This window comes from Stigmatopora argus, chromosome 10 (genome assembly GCF_051989625.1).
Source record: "Stigmatopora argus isolate UIUO_Sarg chromosome 10, RoL_Sarg_1.0, whole genome shotgun sequence".
Classification (NCBI taxonomy): Eukaryota; Metazoa; Chordata; class Actinopteri; order Syngnathiformes; family Syngnathidae; genus Stigmatopora; species Stigmatopora argus.
Genome location: NC_135396.1, coordinates 2965439 through 2981819, shown reverse-complemented (window position 1 = coordinate 2981819; position 16381 = coordinate 2965439). Strand labels below are relative to the sequence as shown.

Here is a 16381-nt window from a genome sequence, read left to right as displayed (position 1 = left end):
GGAAAAAAAAGATGCTAACCAAAATCGGACACAGAAAATAAAGGATTTATAGTTGTGAGCTATGATGCATTATTCATATTATTTGGGTTGTGTGAGGCCGTCACGTGACCACGTGAGATGAAATATTTAAAAAAGGAGATAGGGGGAGCAGATGGACGTCAGCCAGGAAGGCGTTGCCCCTTGATGCGCATGCTGCCTCTCTTAATTCCCAGGTCTCCATGAACGCACCACCTGTGCTCCCTCCTTGTGATTTTGTGGAAACCTCGTGGTGTTGAAGTAACACCCCCGGAAGCCAATCAGCAGCGAGGGAGAGGAGGTGCTGACCAATGGCGTGGCCGCTTTAACACCACTGGGGCGGGGCTTCCTTCGCTGGGGAGGCTCCCCGGGTGGTTAGCTAACAATAGGCCGGGAGAGGCGGCTCGGCTTGGGGGAGTAGGACTAAAGCAGCCCACTTAGCAGCCCGGCGGACGAGACACTTTAGCGGCCACTTCGAGCGGCGTGGCCCGGTGTTGTATCCACCTTGTCTCCCGTTGAATTTGGACAAGCTAGCAGACGAAAGGTGAGTTTCATTTCTACACTTTTTCATTCAACTTGTGCTCAGTGTTCGAACGAGGCGAGGTGTGGCGAACCTCAGTCAGGGTGAGGAACACCAATTGGAACCCATTTCATTCATTTTTCTTCCCCAAATTCTTATTTTCACACGAGGCAAGCGATGTCAGTGGTGTGCATGTTCCATTTCAAAACGGGAACACCAAGTGTTGCGGTCGCGTTGGCTTTTAATTGTGGTGCTGCGGTCGAGTTGGCTTCAATCAATGAATGAATTCAAAGATGACCAAGTGTCCCGAGAAAACGCCGAACTTTTACTAGCTACCACAGACGCCCCAGAAAGGCTGTAAAATGGAATTGTTGCTGTAAACCAGTTGGAAAACAAACAGGATCCAATCTGGATTCAAGTTGGTTTTACGCTACACCCTCTTGTGCATTCCCACTATTGATGTCAATGGCAAAGTGCCAGTCAGCAAGTGTAGTGCATCCTTGATTGATGAATTAAGAACAATATCTTAAGACTTACTGTTTTTTTAACAGTCATTTCCATTGACGGCGATAGACGTCAAATCCGTTTTTGACTCCTAGCTGAACTGGATCAGACGCCTATCGCTGTCAATGGCAGCCAATGATTGGAAGGTGTATATACGTTGAGAAAGGGTCCAAAACAAGATTTATTTGTAGTATTGCTATTTTCTGATCAGCCCTACGTTGACGTTTGGTATCGGCGTGTTGCTCCTCAGGCTTTTGTAGCATTTGTAAGTGTGTTCAGTGAAGCAGCACTGATGTTGTCATCTATTAATACTCCTGTCATGGATGAGGTTTGTCCTCGTTTCCTCCCTGAAAAGAATTCAAAATGACTTTTAGGACCTCCGGTCAAAACAAGTAACCATTGTGGCTTTCTGCGGAAATACGGGATTTAAAAAATATACTGAAAAACAGTTGTCTTGTAATGCTCATCACTGCCCCCTACAGGAGTGGAGCAGAAAACTGTAATTTAGTTTGATAGTGCTTAGCTATGTGGCAAAAAATGATTGGCATATCTATGATTTACATGTTTTGCTAAACCTAACGCTATTAATCTTTTTTTGTATGGTGCTTTATTACAACCCTTGCTTGATAGGTAGAGGGCCCTCTAGTGGCTGTTATGCATCTTTTTACAAGTTGTTTACATTAATAACATTAATGTACTGGTGACATAAGATTTATGATGATACTTCATTTACTACTTTTTGTTATTTTTTCTATACCCAGGTGATGAATGGATTTTATGAAAATGTTTTGTTCGTTTTTTTGGGGGGCTTGGGCAAAAAGGAAATGTAGCGACCAGTCAATTTTCAGAATTATTCCATAAGAAAGAGTGTTAATCGATATTTTGCAGTGATTATTTTTCCTTTTCTTGAGTGACAGTTTTCTTGATTGGATCTTGTTGATGCCGAAGTGACTTTAGCTTTGCAATCTTGACCTACTTCCTGTTTTTTTCTTTCTGGAGAGCCGTGCAAACCAAAGCCAACGCCGGCGGCATTTGAGTCGTTCACACCTCGACGCCACGTCGAGGCATCATAACGCGTCCTCTATGTGAACTGTCACACACACAAACTTAGACCCTATAGAGTATGTCCATTAAAAAAAAAAAGTTAACGGAATAAACTCTTTGGGACGATAAAGCCCGCGCTACGATTAGCATAGTCTTCCGATTAGCATAGGCTTCCGATTAGCCGACTGTTGCCGAGCGTTCGTACTTACGCGAATTGAAGCTAAGCGATGGAGACACACGCGCACACACACGCTTACAACAAAAGCAGTTTCACAGGTGGCGAAATGTAGCATTAGCCCGCCGTAATGGGAGCTTAGCGGCGGCTAATTCTCCAGTGCGAGCTCACACGCGCGTTTGTTTTGTCGCCGAGGTGTGAACACGTGCACAGCTGTTGGCCTTCTGTCCGCGTTTGTTTTCCATCCAATCGGAGGCGCCCAGCGGTGCCTCTACTTACAAAATTAACTAGTTTGTAAATAGAAACACATTTTATATGCCAATTTTATCATTCAAAAACGAGGAACTAAACCCTTTGAAAATGCTTAGTCTCCCTATTTTGTATGAAAGATGTGGAAAAACACACAAAAACATAATAAAATGATAGATTCATGAGTTAAAATGAAGAACAAGCATTCAAAAAGGGTTTTCTATTTGCGGAGATGCATAAGGAGGAAGCTAACGTTAGCATACATGCATTTTTTGTTACCTTGTTATAATAACATGGAGTTGTTTTTGTTAGACAGCCAATGGGAGGCCAGCAACGTGTAGGGAGATTATATTCAAGTATATTCCGTCCTTTTGACGGACTTGAAGAACCAGGAAGTAGCCCGCCCCGATCGCTAACAAGCCAGAAAGGGCCGCCCTCCTCCATTTTGCGTTTCGGAACAGCGTCGTAATGTCGACTTGGGGGTGATCTGGGCGCGGCTGTCAAATTTCCAAGCTGATACGAAACAGACGCGCTGGAATGCTGACCTTATCGTATTATTATTCGGGTGACCATGTCATACTTTTTTGCTCATTTTCAACACAGCGGAAGGCAATTAGCCATCTGCCCTGTGGCCCCGCCTGCATTTAAAAACCAGTTGCTACCATCATGTCTTGTTGTGTTCTACTTTTCTTTTTTGTTCTTGGGTTTTCACTCCTTTGCGCTTTTGTCTTATTGTATGGCACAGCCTTGACGACCGTACTCACCAACTCGGCGGTTGTGGTTGCCCCCGGCGACACGTCATTGTTGTCGGGCGGGGCGTCACGCATCCTTGCCGATGATGAGCTCGCCTTCCAGGAACTTCTCCTACACACACACACACACACACTCACACACACACTTTGTATGTGACCACACTATATCTTACTTTTCTGTCATGGCTCATTTCACGGGATGACTTCCTGTTTTCCTGTTTCTTTTGCTTCTTGAAAATTCTGCCTGTAAAGTCGTTTTTTTTCTTAAAACATGGTTGGATTGGTTTGGATTGGATAACTTTATTCATCCCGTATTCGGGAAATTTCGTTGTCACAGTAGAAAGAGGGTGAGGATGCAGAAATAGGAAAGGCATTTTAGACATAAATAGATAGGTACTAAGTAAGTTAATAAATAAATACATGAATAAATATAGAAATAAATAAGCGTGTTTCTTTTATTTATATATATATATATATATATATATATATATATATATATATATATATATATATATATATATATATATATATATATATATATATATATATATATATACACACATACACATATAAGCACATATATACATACATACACAGATGTACATGCATGCATACATTATTTACACATTACATTTAGCAAAAAACCCCACTAAACTCAATCAAAAATGGCATTATGTGGACCACTGATCCACAGATTATCAACTTTATTGCAACAGGATGTCATTAGGCTACATCCTGACAAATTCTAACTTTATTGAAACTGAGGTGCACGTCCAAAATTTTCAGGCACTTGAGCAGGGGCTCTCGAGCCGTATGCGGCTCTTTGCTTCTTATCATATTTTGTATATATGTTTTGGCTCTTTGCCATGTTTCATGTCGGACTTTCGGAAAACAACCGTAGCTTTGTATCGAAGAACAAGAAGGTGCGGTCTTCCCCCGTATCAGACAACAACACACAACACACACACAACACACCCGCACTAAAGCTAGCAGGGAGGTGTCGACGGGGTGTCCGATTTCCGCCGTAGCCCTCAGGTGCTCTGGCGGTGGCGGTATCGTGTGGCGTTTCCTCCAAAAAGACAATATGACGACTGTGCGGCCATGACGGCGCTCAGGTGAACTTTTAGGTGAAACACTACAACAGTGTGTGGGTTTTTTAACCTTTGAACTTTGAGCATGCCAAATCGTGGTGAGACTTCATTTCAAAGTACAGTTGTCATAAAATCATAGCGTCAATTACAGTGCATTGTGTGTCTTTATACTGTGTGTGTGTGTTCGTGTGTGTGTGTTCGTGTGTGTGTGTGTGTGTATTCAGGACAAAGAGTGGCTGACTTCCTTTCAAATAGTAAACGTTTGGATGTCGGATAGCGGTCAAACAAAATGCACCTGCTTTTTGGGGACTTTGTAAATTGAGGGTCAGGAAAATTCTGTGTTTTTAATTTAAAGTGGATTAATCGGCAACTAGTTAATGATCAAATAAATTGATAACTATTTTGATAGTTGAGTGATTGTGTTGGCAGTTGACATAAAATTCTCCAAATCTTTTGTTTAATTTATTTAATTTTTTTTAGGCTTGTAACTGTTTGCATTTTTTCTCATTTGATTTGAAACTTTAATTTTTTTGTATTGGAATATAAATATTATGTTGTTTTTTCATCGTTAAATTTGTAGTTATTAGTTTTTATATTAACATGAAAAACTGGTATGAAACTTTGTGTTTTAATAAATATAAAAGGGTAAGCTAAGTGATTAATACATTAATTGAAAAAAATGTTTTTAAATTGATAAAACAATAATGCTATTTTATTTGAAATGAATTTTTAATTGAAACTAAGTTAATTTTTTCCATTTTTAGTTTTTGAAAAAATAATATTAAAAAAGGAAAAAACATATTTGCCTTTTCCCTCATTTAAATGTTTTCAACTTAATTTAAAAATAATGTCTATTTAATAAGTCTATTTTCATGTTTTTCCGTAGTCTCTCATGAAAGCAGATGATCTTTTATAATGAATAAAAATGACGTCTTGCTTTTGCTTCAGTAAACATTGAGTCCATGAGTTTGTTGTCTGGGACACACACAACTGTCATGTTGTCCTTTCACAGCACATGGCACTTTGTGTGTATATGTGTGTGTTTATGTGTGTGTGTGTGTGTGTGTGTATTTGGCAGTCATGTGACTTACCCAGTGACATCACACGCTGCTTGAGTAAAAAAGACGTGTGAGGTTTGGGTACGCCATTCTGTCTCCGCTTGGTCTCCCTTGTGGTTGCGCTTGCTCTCAGGTGAGATCATCTTCTCTTTTATTTTGAAAAGTCTGTTCAGAAGCTTTTTGGTGGTTATTTTAGGCTTTTGCTTTGACTTCAAGAATTTCTGTTCAAATGAATTTGGGGAGGAAAAAAAGGACTTTTTGCTTTTCAAACAATGCCGTAATTTGCTTTATTTAGTCATCATTTGGCTTTTATTTCATTTTATAAATGACTGGATTTTACTTCAATAGGAATGTACTTGGTTTAAAAATGACTTTAGTTCCAAAAATGTGTGTACGTATTATGAATCCAAATGATGCCAGATCTTCAAGTCAAAATGGATTGGACGCATTAGCCATTAAAATGAAGAATTAATTGTATATACTGTTGTGTTACTGGGGAACTTATCCATTCCATCCATTTGAAATTGGCAAAATTGTTTTTTTATTAACATTTTAATCATGTATCATTTTTTTTAAATTCATAACAATCTATAAAAAGAACCTTTCATACCAACCTTTCTTGCAAATTGAAGTCAAATTTGTTCAGTAATCATAAAGTCACTATACTGACCTCTGACCCCAAAATTGAATCATCCCTTCTGGTTCATATTATAAACATATATTGCAAGTTTCATTATAATTCCGTCGTTATCTTTAAGTCCAACGGTTGTATGGAATCATATATTATAATTGACACAACATTGCAGTATTTTGACTGATCATAGGCCAAATCTTTGTATTTTAGTCTACATAAATCATAAAATGGATTTTTTTTAATGACCAAAAATAGTTTATTAGTCTGGAAAAGCCCATTTATTGTCCAGGTTCTTCACGTCTGATTGGTCGCTGTGTTATTTTTTTTTCTTCTCAGCGTTAGAAGATGTGCGACAACGGGGAGGTGGAGGACAAGCCGCCGGCCCCGCCCATGAGGAACACCAGCACCTTGATTGGCTCCTGCAGCAAAGACCCCGCCCCTGTCAATCATGGCTCCAAACCTTTACCCCCCAACCCGGAGGACAAAAAGAAAAAAGACCGATCTATTCGCTTCATTTTGACGGGTGGCGGTGACAAAAGTGAGTTATTTTATTTATTGTTTTTTTATTTTATGTTAACCCCTTGACTGCCATTGATGACACTCGACGTTCAATTCCTTTTGACTGGATGGACGTTCTCAGTCCAAAGTTATTGGACGCCTAGTGTCATCAATGGCACGGAAAATCGAGCGTTGACGGCCGATCCTCCCGGTTTAAATGAATTGGACGTCTATTTTTTGTTGATGGTAGGCTTCCGTTCATTTTGGGCCACTGCCTAGTTCACAGGTGTCAAAGTGGCGGCCCGGGGGCCAAATCTGGCCCGCGACATCATTTTGTGTGGCCCGGGAAAGTCAATCATGAGTGCTGACTTTCTGTTTTAGGATCAAATTCAAATGAAGAGTGTAGATGTATATTGAATTTCCTGATTTTCCCCCTTTTAAATCAATTATTGTCATTTTTAATCCATTTTTTCTGTCTTTTTAGTTCAAAAATCATTTTGTAAAATCTAAAAATATATATAAAAAAAGCTAAAATAAACATTGTTTTAGATCTATAAAAATGGAATATTCAGGGCTTTTAATCCAGTTCTTTTAATCCATTTATAAAAAAAATATATATATATATATCTAAAATGGTCCGGCCCACGTGAAATCAAGTTGACGTTAAAGCGGCCCGCGAACCAACCCGAGTCTGACACCCCTGGCCTAGTTCCTTTACTATACTTACGTGTCACTTCCTGTTGATTTTTGTGTCTCTTCCTGTAAATTTTAGGGCATTCTGGGGGCCCTCCATGTTCATTTTGAGTCATTTCCTGTTGCTTTTAGGGCCTTTCAGATGCATGACATGTTCATTGGTCATGTCCCGCTTATTTTGGGCCATTTTGACATCACTTCCTGTTGCTTGCAAGTCACTTCCTGTTGATTTTGGGTCCCCTTCTGTTCGTCTTTGGGTCATTCTTGGCAAGAATCCGTACATTTTTGGGCAAACATCCAGATTTTTTTTGGATTGTCAAAAGGAATGACGAGCAAAACAAACTGAAGTAGAAAAAGTTGATACTTTTTATCGCTTGTTTCTTGTTAGCGTGACGCCATTTGTCTTTCAGCTTACAAGAAGAAAGAGCGTCCCGAGATTTCTCTGCCGTCGGATTTTGAACACACCATCCACGTCGGATTTGACGCCGTCACCGGGGAATTTACCGTAAGTGTGTGTGTGTGTGTGTGTGTGTGTGTGTGTGCTAATGCGTGTTGGTCTCACGCCATTGAAGTTTTTCGCTTTTTTTTTTTTCTTTTCTTTGGATAATCCCATCAGACAAAGAGGCCTTGTTTAGTTAGAATCTCGATCCGCCTCACTGAGCTCTTTTAGCCACTGCGTGTGTGTTTTGGCGTCAAGTCACTCCAACTCAATTGTTGGAGCAGAAAGGAAGCCAAGTGCCAACCAACTTGGATGTGATGACCCGCTGCCACGGCCAGTCGGCGCCACCCATTCCCAGATCTTTGTGTGTGTGTGTGTGTGTGCCTAGGGAATGCCCGAGCAGTGGGCCCGCCTCCTGCAGACCTCCAACATCACCAAACTGGAGCAGAAGAAGAATCCTCAGGTACTCACACTTTAGTCGCATGCCTACCCAAATGGGCTATCTACTGTGACGGCCCACTGCGCTAGCACAAGTGTCAGGCTAAACGCTTTGCTAAACCAAAGAAATGCACCATTGCTAATTGCTAGAAAAAGCCAAACGTTTATTCCAAACATTTTACAAAACAAAAAGAAAAAATGTAAATAGGCACAGCACGGACCTAAATCGCCACAACGTGAACCCAAACCACCACAACGCGAACCCCAACTGTCACAACGCAAACAAACCTTCACAACGCGAACCCCAACTGTCCCAATGCGAACCCCAATCGTCAACACGCAAACCCAAACCGCCACAACGCGAACCCCAACCATCACAAAGCGAACCCCAACAGTCACAATGCAAACAAACCTTCACAACGCGAACCCCAATCGTCACAACACACGCTCCAGCATCTCTCCAGAAATTGCGTCTTCTCGTTAATCACGCTTAATCTTAATAAAACCCCTTTGCAAGGCATGCTGGGTATTCAAGCATCCGTCCCGTTGTAACCACACCTAGCAACCAAACCCAGCGTTGTTTTTCCAGGCCGTGCTGGACGTTCTTAAGTTCTACGACTCCAAGGAGACCAGCAACAGTCAGAAGTACATGAGCTTCACAGGTACGCACGCACGCACGAACGCACTTGGCAGGCACCGCGTTTTGTGGCCTGGCGTGACCTTTTTGCATTTTTCCCCGCAGACAAAAGTGCGGACGCCTTCGCCTCGTCCACCGCAGCGGTAAGAAAACATGGATTTGTCTGTCGATCGATGGACTAACTAACGAGCGTCCGTCCCGCGTTTGTCTCAGGTCTCCAAGAGCGTCTCAGAGACGCCCGCCATCTCCACCGTGTCGGAAGACGAGGACGAGGACGAAGCCGAGCCGCCGCCCGTCATCGCTCCCCGGCCGGAGCACACCAAGTCGGTAAGAGGACGAGCGCGGTCGCACAAAACGGGAAATTTGACACGACGTGGGCGTGCAACAATATGCAAAAAAACAAACAAAAAAAACACTATTTTTAAAATGAGATGACAATTTCTGTCATAAAAACTCATAAACATACATTAATGATTTTTCTTTATAAATTGCAAATATGTATCTATTTTTTTTTTAATTTTTTTTTAAATAACCCCAAAAAGTGTCCACAACAACAACAACATCACAGCCTGCCAAAAACAACAAAGCTCCATCCACACAATCTGCTCCAAACACACACCAGCGTGCAAAAACAAACAAACACACCCAAGCAAAAATAAATGCATTAAAGTGAAGACGCCTGTGCAAAAATTCCAAACACACACACACACACACACACAAATACACAAATGACGCCCCATTAGACAATGTCTCTCTCCAAATGGCCGCTGGTTTGGCTGAAACGTGTCGTCGGTTGACAGGCTGCTGCTTTGGCGCCCTCCAGCTTCTCCATGGTGATGACTTTATTGGACTTGATACAAACATACACATACACACACACACACACACACACACATTGGAGCTTTTAGGCAAAGTTTCAGCCATGATTTACATTGTGGGAACTTGACCTGATTGTCACTCTTGTTTGGGACTCGGCGCCCATGAAACACGCGAGCAAACACGCACATTTGGACGCACAAACACTCATTTATTTCATTAGTGGAGAGACATTTTTATATCGGAGGAATCGGTCAAGGCATATGTCGGCCTGAAAATTGTCCAATTGGTCCTGAGCCTTTCTATAGTAAATATGCTTTTAAGGACTGTTAATATTCTTTTTTTTTTTTTTTTTTTTTTTAATTCATTTATTTCTATTTTTTATTAAAAAACAAAAGGACACCAAAAACAAGACGCACCAAACAAAGACGATACAAAAACAACCACAGAATAACCAAAATAGTAGCATTTCTATCCGATTTTTCACCCATTTAAATGTACAATTGTAGTTTTTTAAAACAAATTTTGCATAAAAATTGTTATTTTTAATTTGGAATGCAGTAAAAAGCGGTAAATAAATAATCTCTTTAATTAAAACAAAACCAAAGCACAATAATAGTAAATATTCCTCCTTTTTTTCCTCTTATTTTTTACATGTTAAATGTATTTTAGCATTCAACATCATGTTTTAATTGAGCCAAAAGTGTCAATATTATGGGAATAAATAAAAATGGATCTTTTTTCCCAGATCTACACCCGCTCGGTAATCGAGCCCCTCCCCCCTCCACCCACCAAAGACGCTGCCACCTCCCCCATCGTGGCGCCCACCTCCTCCGCGGCGACCGCCACCTCCTCGCCGCCCCCCTCGGCCTCGGCGGCAAGCGCCGTCACCCCACCCGGCGTCCCCCCCGCGGACGCCGTCGACGCCGCCGGGGCCTCCTTGCCCCGCCCTCAGGACAAAGGACGCAAGAAGAAGATGTCAGACGAGGAGATCCTGGAGAAGCTCAGTAAGTTTGGCGGCTTCTTAAAACGTCCGCCAAATATTAAAAGTGATTATTATATTTTGAATCGCGTCAAAACGAATGTTGGCGTGCGTTTGACCATGTTTTCCTGAACTGCACGCGCCCATCCAGATGTGCTCACGCCGCCCTCTGCTGGTAAGATGAGGATATTGCCTGTCAGTTTAATTGACAGAAGCGGTATCCAGTCAGCAGTGTCCCCGCCCTCTTTGTCCAATCCTCTCGTCTGATTGGATGTTCTTCCAGGTTTTGTGCCCTCTTGATCTGCTCAACTTATTCTCTTTCAATTCTGTTAATTCTACTTTTATTATTATTATCATTATTATTATTATCATAATTATTATCATCATTATTATTATAATTATTATTATAATCATTATTATTATTATCATTATTATTATCATTATTATTATCATTATTATTATTATCATTATTATTATTATTATTATTATCATTATCATTATTATTATTATTATTATTATTATTATTATTATCATTATTATTATATTATCATTATTATTATCATTATTATTATCATCATTATTATCATTATTATTATATTATTATTATTTAAAAATATTTTTATTATTCTTTTATTCCAATGGTACAATTCAATGTATATATTTTTATATAATTCATTCTTTTTAGCAGCATTTTTTTCTATTCTTTTCATATTTCGGTTTGTATTTCAGTGCTATTCTGCATTCCTCTTTCTATTCTCCTGTTTCCAGTTTTTATAAAATTATTTTTATTTTTATTTTTTGTTCCTTCTGTTGGTTATCCTCTCTCTCTCACTGGTCCTGACGTGCCGGTCCGCATGCTGCCGAATGCCCCGGCTCCACCCTTTTGGACGCCGGACGTCATGGCTGTTCTCTCCTCCTAATTCAATATCGGCTGCGTCACATCGTAATTCATCGTATTAATTAGACCGACGTGTGTGTCACGCAGGGACCATCGTAAGCGTCGGCGACCCCAAGAAGAAATACACTCGCTTTGAGAAGATCGGACAAGGGTGAGTGGCAGGAAAACTGGGGGGTAAAAAAAAGTCATCCTGAATGGTTAAAAGATGTTTTTTGTGTTTCCCATCAGCGCATCCGGGACGGTTTACACGGCTATCGATGTCGCCACCGGACAAGAGGTCAGTTACGATTCTTTCCACGATAACAACGCACTCTTAACGGAACGAACAAATTTAAATTAACTTGGATTAATATATACAGACACACTCAAACATACGTTTAATGTAACTTTACACAAAACTGAATTCTAAGGTTTTTTTTAACCTTCGTTCTGGCCGGGTTAGCTGTTTGCCACGCCTCCACCCTAACGTTCGCTATCGATGGGCTGTTTGCTTTTATATTCCCTTCAAAATATTCCCAAAATGATGCACACAAATGTCCTTACAATAGGATAACGCACTTGCCAACGAGAAGTAGTCTTGAATGAGCGATCGCTCCGTTAACGGGAGCTAACAGGCTAAGGAAGGAATAACAGCCTACCCACGTATTGTTTGTGGGTGATGAAGTTTTATTCTGAGAAAGGGTGCCATTGGTTATCAGTGTTGTGTGCACGAGTATACTTCATTACCCAGAAAGCCCTCTTTTAGCCCGTGCATGCGCGTTGTGTGTTTTCTGGTCCATGTGTAAGCGAAAGAAACCGTTCAGTGCTCGTAGATATCCGTTATACACGAAAGAGATGCGGCAAAAAAAGATAAACAGCCTCTCATGTCATGGCCACCTGGCTTTCTCGCATCTGGAAATTGTTCTCGTATCTAGAGCGCATTATTTGCTCGAAATTTTCCTAGTATCTCGAGCATCTCGTAGGTAGAGCTGCTCGCATGTAGAGGTACGTACCACTGTATTCAATTGTCAAAGACAAAATGCTAATATTTGTTTGTCCGCCAGGTGGCCATCAAGCAGATGAACCTGCAGCAGCAACCCAAGAAAGAACTCATCATCAACGAGATCCTGGTCATGAGGGAAAACAAGAACCCCAACATCGTCAACTACCTGGACAGGTAGCGCACTCTCTTTTACCGGGCTCCGCCCACGGCACGTCTTTTACGCCGCCGTGCCCGACTTCGCCGCAGTTACCTGGTGGGCGACGAGCTGTGGGTGGTGATGGAGTACCTGGCCGGCGGCTCCCTGACCGACGTGGTGACGGAAACCTGCATGGACGAAGCGCAGATCGCCGCCGTTTGCCGAGAGGTGAGCAAAGCCGGGCCCCGCTCTCTCGCCCGTGGCGCTGGGCTGACGCTCGCTGTCGCCCCCTAGTGTCTGCAAGCGCTGGAGTTCCTCCACTGCAGCCAAGTCATCCACAGAGACATCAAGAGTGACAACATCCTGCTCGGCATGGACGGATCCGTCAAGCTAAGTCAGTTTTATTATTCATTTATTAATCGGCACGCGTTAGCGCCAGTCTGCTAACGGGCAGCTAACGTGTGCCGTTAATTTTTGTTTTTTTAAATTTCGTTCCATCTGAGGTCGGTCTTCACTGTGTGGAGTTTGCATGTTCTACCCCGGGCTTGTGTGGGTTTTGTCCGGGTACTCCAGTTTCCTCACACATGCTAAAATCATGCATGCTAGGCTAGCTAGTTGAACACAAAATTTTCCATCAAAATGAGTGCAAGTGTGATTGATTAACCGGCCGCTAGGGGTGTCCCACAACTACTGCACATAGTTGGTTGGGATAGGCTCCAGCACCCCCCGCGACCCCTGTGAGGATAAAATGAATGAATGGATGGATATTGCTACTAAACGATTGGTCGGTTAAAAAAAACAAAACAAAAAAACTATTATTTACTAGAAAATGGCATTTCAGGGGGCGGGGTTATCATGGGGTCACTTCCTGTATATTTCCGGTCACTTCCAATTCATTTTGGGACATTACATAACAAAAGGCCTACAGTAAGTATTGGTTTAAACAAAGAGAAAAAATAAACTTCTGTCTAATCTAATAATAGAACACTTTTCAAGAGCCCGGGCTGTTGTTCCCCATTTGGACCAGTAGAGGGTGCTACTATTCTTTCCAGTTCTGGAATTGCATTGAACAAAAAGTCATTCTTTCTACAGTTCCTTTTAGAAAAGAAACAAACGGTTTGTTTATTTATTTTTTTCCACAGCCGACTTTGGCTTCTGCGCTCAAATCACGCCGGAGCAGAGCAAACGCAGCACCATGGTGGGCACGCCCTACTGGATGGCGCCTGAGGTGGTGACCCGCAAAGCGTACGGCCCCAAAGTGGACATCTGGTCCCTGGGCATCATGGCCATCGAGATGGTGGAAGGCGAGCCGCCTTACCTCAACGAAAACCCACTCAGGGTCAGCGCCGCTCGTCGGGCAGCCTTCCAAGGCGACGGAATTCCGAGGGGGAAAAAAACAACAAAAAACAACCTTGTCTCGTTTCAGGCGCTCTATTTGATCGCCACCAATGGGACGCCGGAGCTGCAGAACCCTGAGAAACTGTCGTCCACCTTCAGGGACTTCCTCAACCGATGTCTTGAGATGGACGTGGAAAAGAGAGGCTCGGCTAAAGAACTGTTGCAGGTAACCACGACCAGATATTATTTTTCTTTTTTTGTCTGTGAGGTCGCTTGAAAAGTGATTTTGGGTCACTTCCGGCTCATGTTGGAGCATTTCTGCATCACTTCCTGTTGATTTTATGGCTTGTGAGTTACTTGGTTATAAGTAAGTTTTGGGGAACTTCTGGGTCACTTTCTGATCATTTTTGGTTACTTTTTGGGACCTTCCGGCTTGATTTCCTATCACTTCTGGTCTCTTTTTGATTTAGGCGCCATTCTGGGTTGCTTTCTATTTATTTTGGTGCAAATTTGAGTCACTTCTTATTCATTTTTATACGTCTCGGTCCCTTCCTCTTTGTTTCAGGCACATTAATATTGCATTTCTGGGTAACTTCCTGTTGCGTTTGACTCACTTTCCATGTTTTGCTTGAGGGAAGCACTTATTTTGTGTCCTTGTCATTTTTCAGCACCAATTCCTGAAAATGGCCAAACCGCTCTCCAGCCTCACGCCGCTCATCATAGCTGCTAAGGAGGCCGCCAAAAACAACCGCTAGGGGGCGCCCCCCTTCCACACCCACACACACACACACAAACTGAACTCTGGAAGAAGGAGGCGGGCTCCAATCGGTGTCATCCACAGAGCGCAAAAAAGACTGGATTCGCTGTTTTCTACGTGCGTTTGCCTGTATTTTCTTTGTCTGCTTTCAGAATGTGCACCTGTTTTTATTTGATTATTTTTTAAAATCTTAACATGTAAGAAACAGAAATGATTTTGCTGGGATATCAAGCGATTGTAGCATTGACGCAGGTTAGCTTAGCGCCCCGTGAAATCGGTCAGTTGGCAATGTGAGTTAAAGATGAGTATATGAATAATAATGACTAGAGCACGAGCCATATATCATGAGCCGATTCCAGCCATTGACGTCGATAGATGTCTAATCCGTTTGGACTGGGAGGGGCTAGCGGCGGTCGGGCGATCAAACCGATTGGTCAAACTCGAGTGCAATGAACAAAGCTATCAAAACAACAAAAAAGTAAACTGCCTTATCAACGGGTAACAAAATGCTGCGGTACAATTTCGTCAGACATGCTGTAAAAAGGGGTGGGGCCAACAGTGGCTCATTTGCATGAGGAAAGACCGCCCTTTTAATATGGCGTGGCTTCCAAAACAAAGGACACAGTAAGGCTTAAAAAAGCTTTGTACATCTTACTTAACCGGTTGAAAAAGCTGGTCATTACCCATCATGCAACCTGCCTACTCGCAATGATGCGGACATGCATGTTTTTCTTGAGATTTTTTTAATTATTATTTCTTGGTACGACAGATTTGGCGACTGATGCTGGTGTACGAAAGAATAAACTGCGATGAGTCAACTGTGTGTCGTTTCTGCCTTCGTGATTCACCATCAAATATAATGAACACGTTTTTACATGCTTTTTTTCTTTTATATATATATATATATATATATATATATATATATATATATATATATATATATATATATATATATATATATGCAAACATGACCAGAGAGAATCATTGAATATTTGTTTCAAAATGTTTTGTTTTATATGGATATATTTATTATATATATATTTTAATAGGTAAATAAAATGTAAACAAATATATAAAATATCCTGAGACATGTAAGTGCCAATATTCTCTTTTATTAAGCATTTTATTTTGCAATATGCAAAATGTCAAATACATTTTTGGTCAAACCGGATTGGAATGCCATCGCCCTCAATGCCATTCAAACATAACTTAGTGCCAGCCCATTTCATTTGAAATGGGTTTGGACATCTATCGTCATCATTGACATAAAACGTCATCAAGCTGGCCAGGCGGTTACCATGACAACAGTGCTCATACTTTGGCTTTATGTAAGCATGAATGCATGGCAACTGAACTTGACCACGTGACACGTCCTGGCCAGCCAGCTCGCCCGCAAGGTGGCTCAAAAACAATTAGGTGACGTCATCAAGAGTGGACCAGCCTCTGTCTCTCTCCGGCGCACGCGACAGCTCTCTTCATTCGAAACGCAGCATCCACGCGAAAAAGCACGACACTAATGCGGCGTCACGCTGGAGCTCGTCAAGGCACGCTTGCAGGTAAAGAAAGTCTTGTATTAGTGTTATTTTTTAAATTCTGGCTCGTGTCGTGTCTTTGAATTGTTTTTTTGTTTGTTTGTTTTTTACGCGTCCTTGTTTAACTCCTAATGCTAAATAGCTAGCACCTCTGCTTGAATTAGCAGCTTTTTCATTCCTCTTCAAAAATGTC

General features: G+C 41.7%; 1 protein-coding gene across 2 annotated transcripts; it reads left to right on the top strand.

The window, feature by feature from the left end:
• Positions 1–389: 389 nt before the first annotated feature.
• On the top strand, positions 390–15474 carry pak1 (p21 protein (Cdc42/Rac)-activated kinase 1). 2 transcript variants are annotated; one of them, XM_077611761.1, is made up of 16 exons: positions 390–559; positions 6379–6580; positions 7644–7738; positions 8061–8135; positions 8700–8772; positions 8853–8890; positions 8961–9074; positions 10312–10570; positions 11531–11594; positions 11672–11720; positions 12487–12599; positions 12672–12789; positions 12856–12955; positions 13704–13900; positions 13988–14125; positions 14568–15474. In XM_077611761.1, exons 2-16 carry the CDS (start codon positions 6388–6390, stop codon positions 14652–14654), a joined length of 1713 nt encoding a protein of 570 aa, XP_077467887.1. In that variant the 5' UTR covers positions 390–559; positions 6379–6387; the 3' UTR covers positions 14655–15474. The 2 variants fall into 2 exon arrangements, with proteins under 2 accessions (XP_077467887.1, XP_077467888.1); XM_077611762.1 differs by lacking the exon at positions 390–559 and adding an exon at positions 5479–5541.
• The last annotated feature ends 907 nt before the right edge of the window (positions 15475–16381 follow it).

Bases quoted from the DNA above. Each gene is read 5' to 3' on its own strand.
- pak1 (XM_077611761.1), top strand. From the start codon at position 6,388: ATGTGCGACAACGGGGAGGTGGAGGACAAGCCGCCGGCCCCGCCCATG. The intron at 9,075-10,311 runs GTAAGAGGACGA...CTTTTTTCCCAG, and splicing joins GGCCGGAGCACACCAAGTCG to ATCTACACCCGCTCGGTAAT. The intron at 12,956-13,703 runs GTCAGTTTTATT...TTTTTTCCACAG, and splicing joins GGACGGATCCGTCAAGCTAA to CCGACTTTGGCTTCTGCGCT.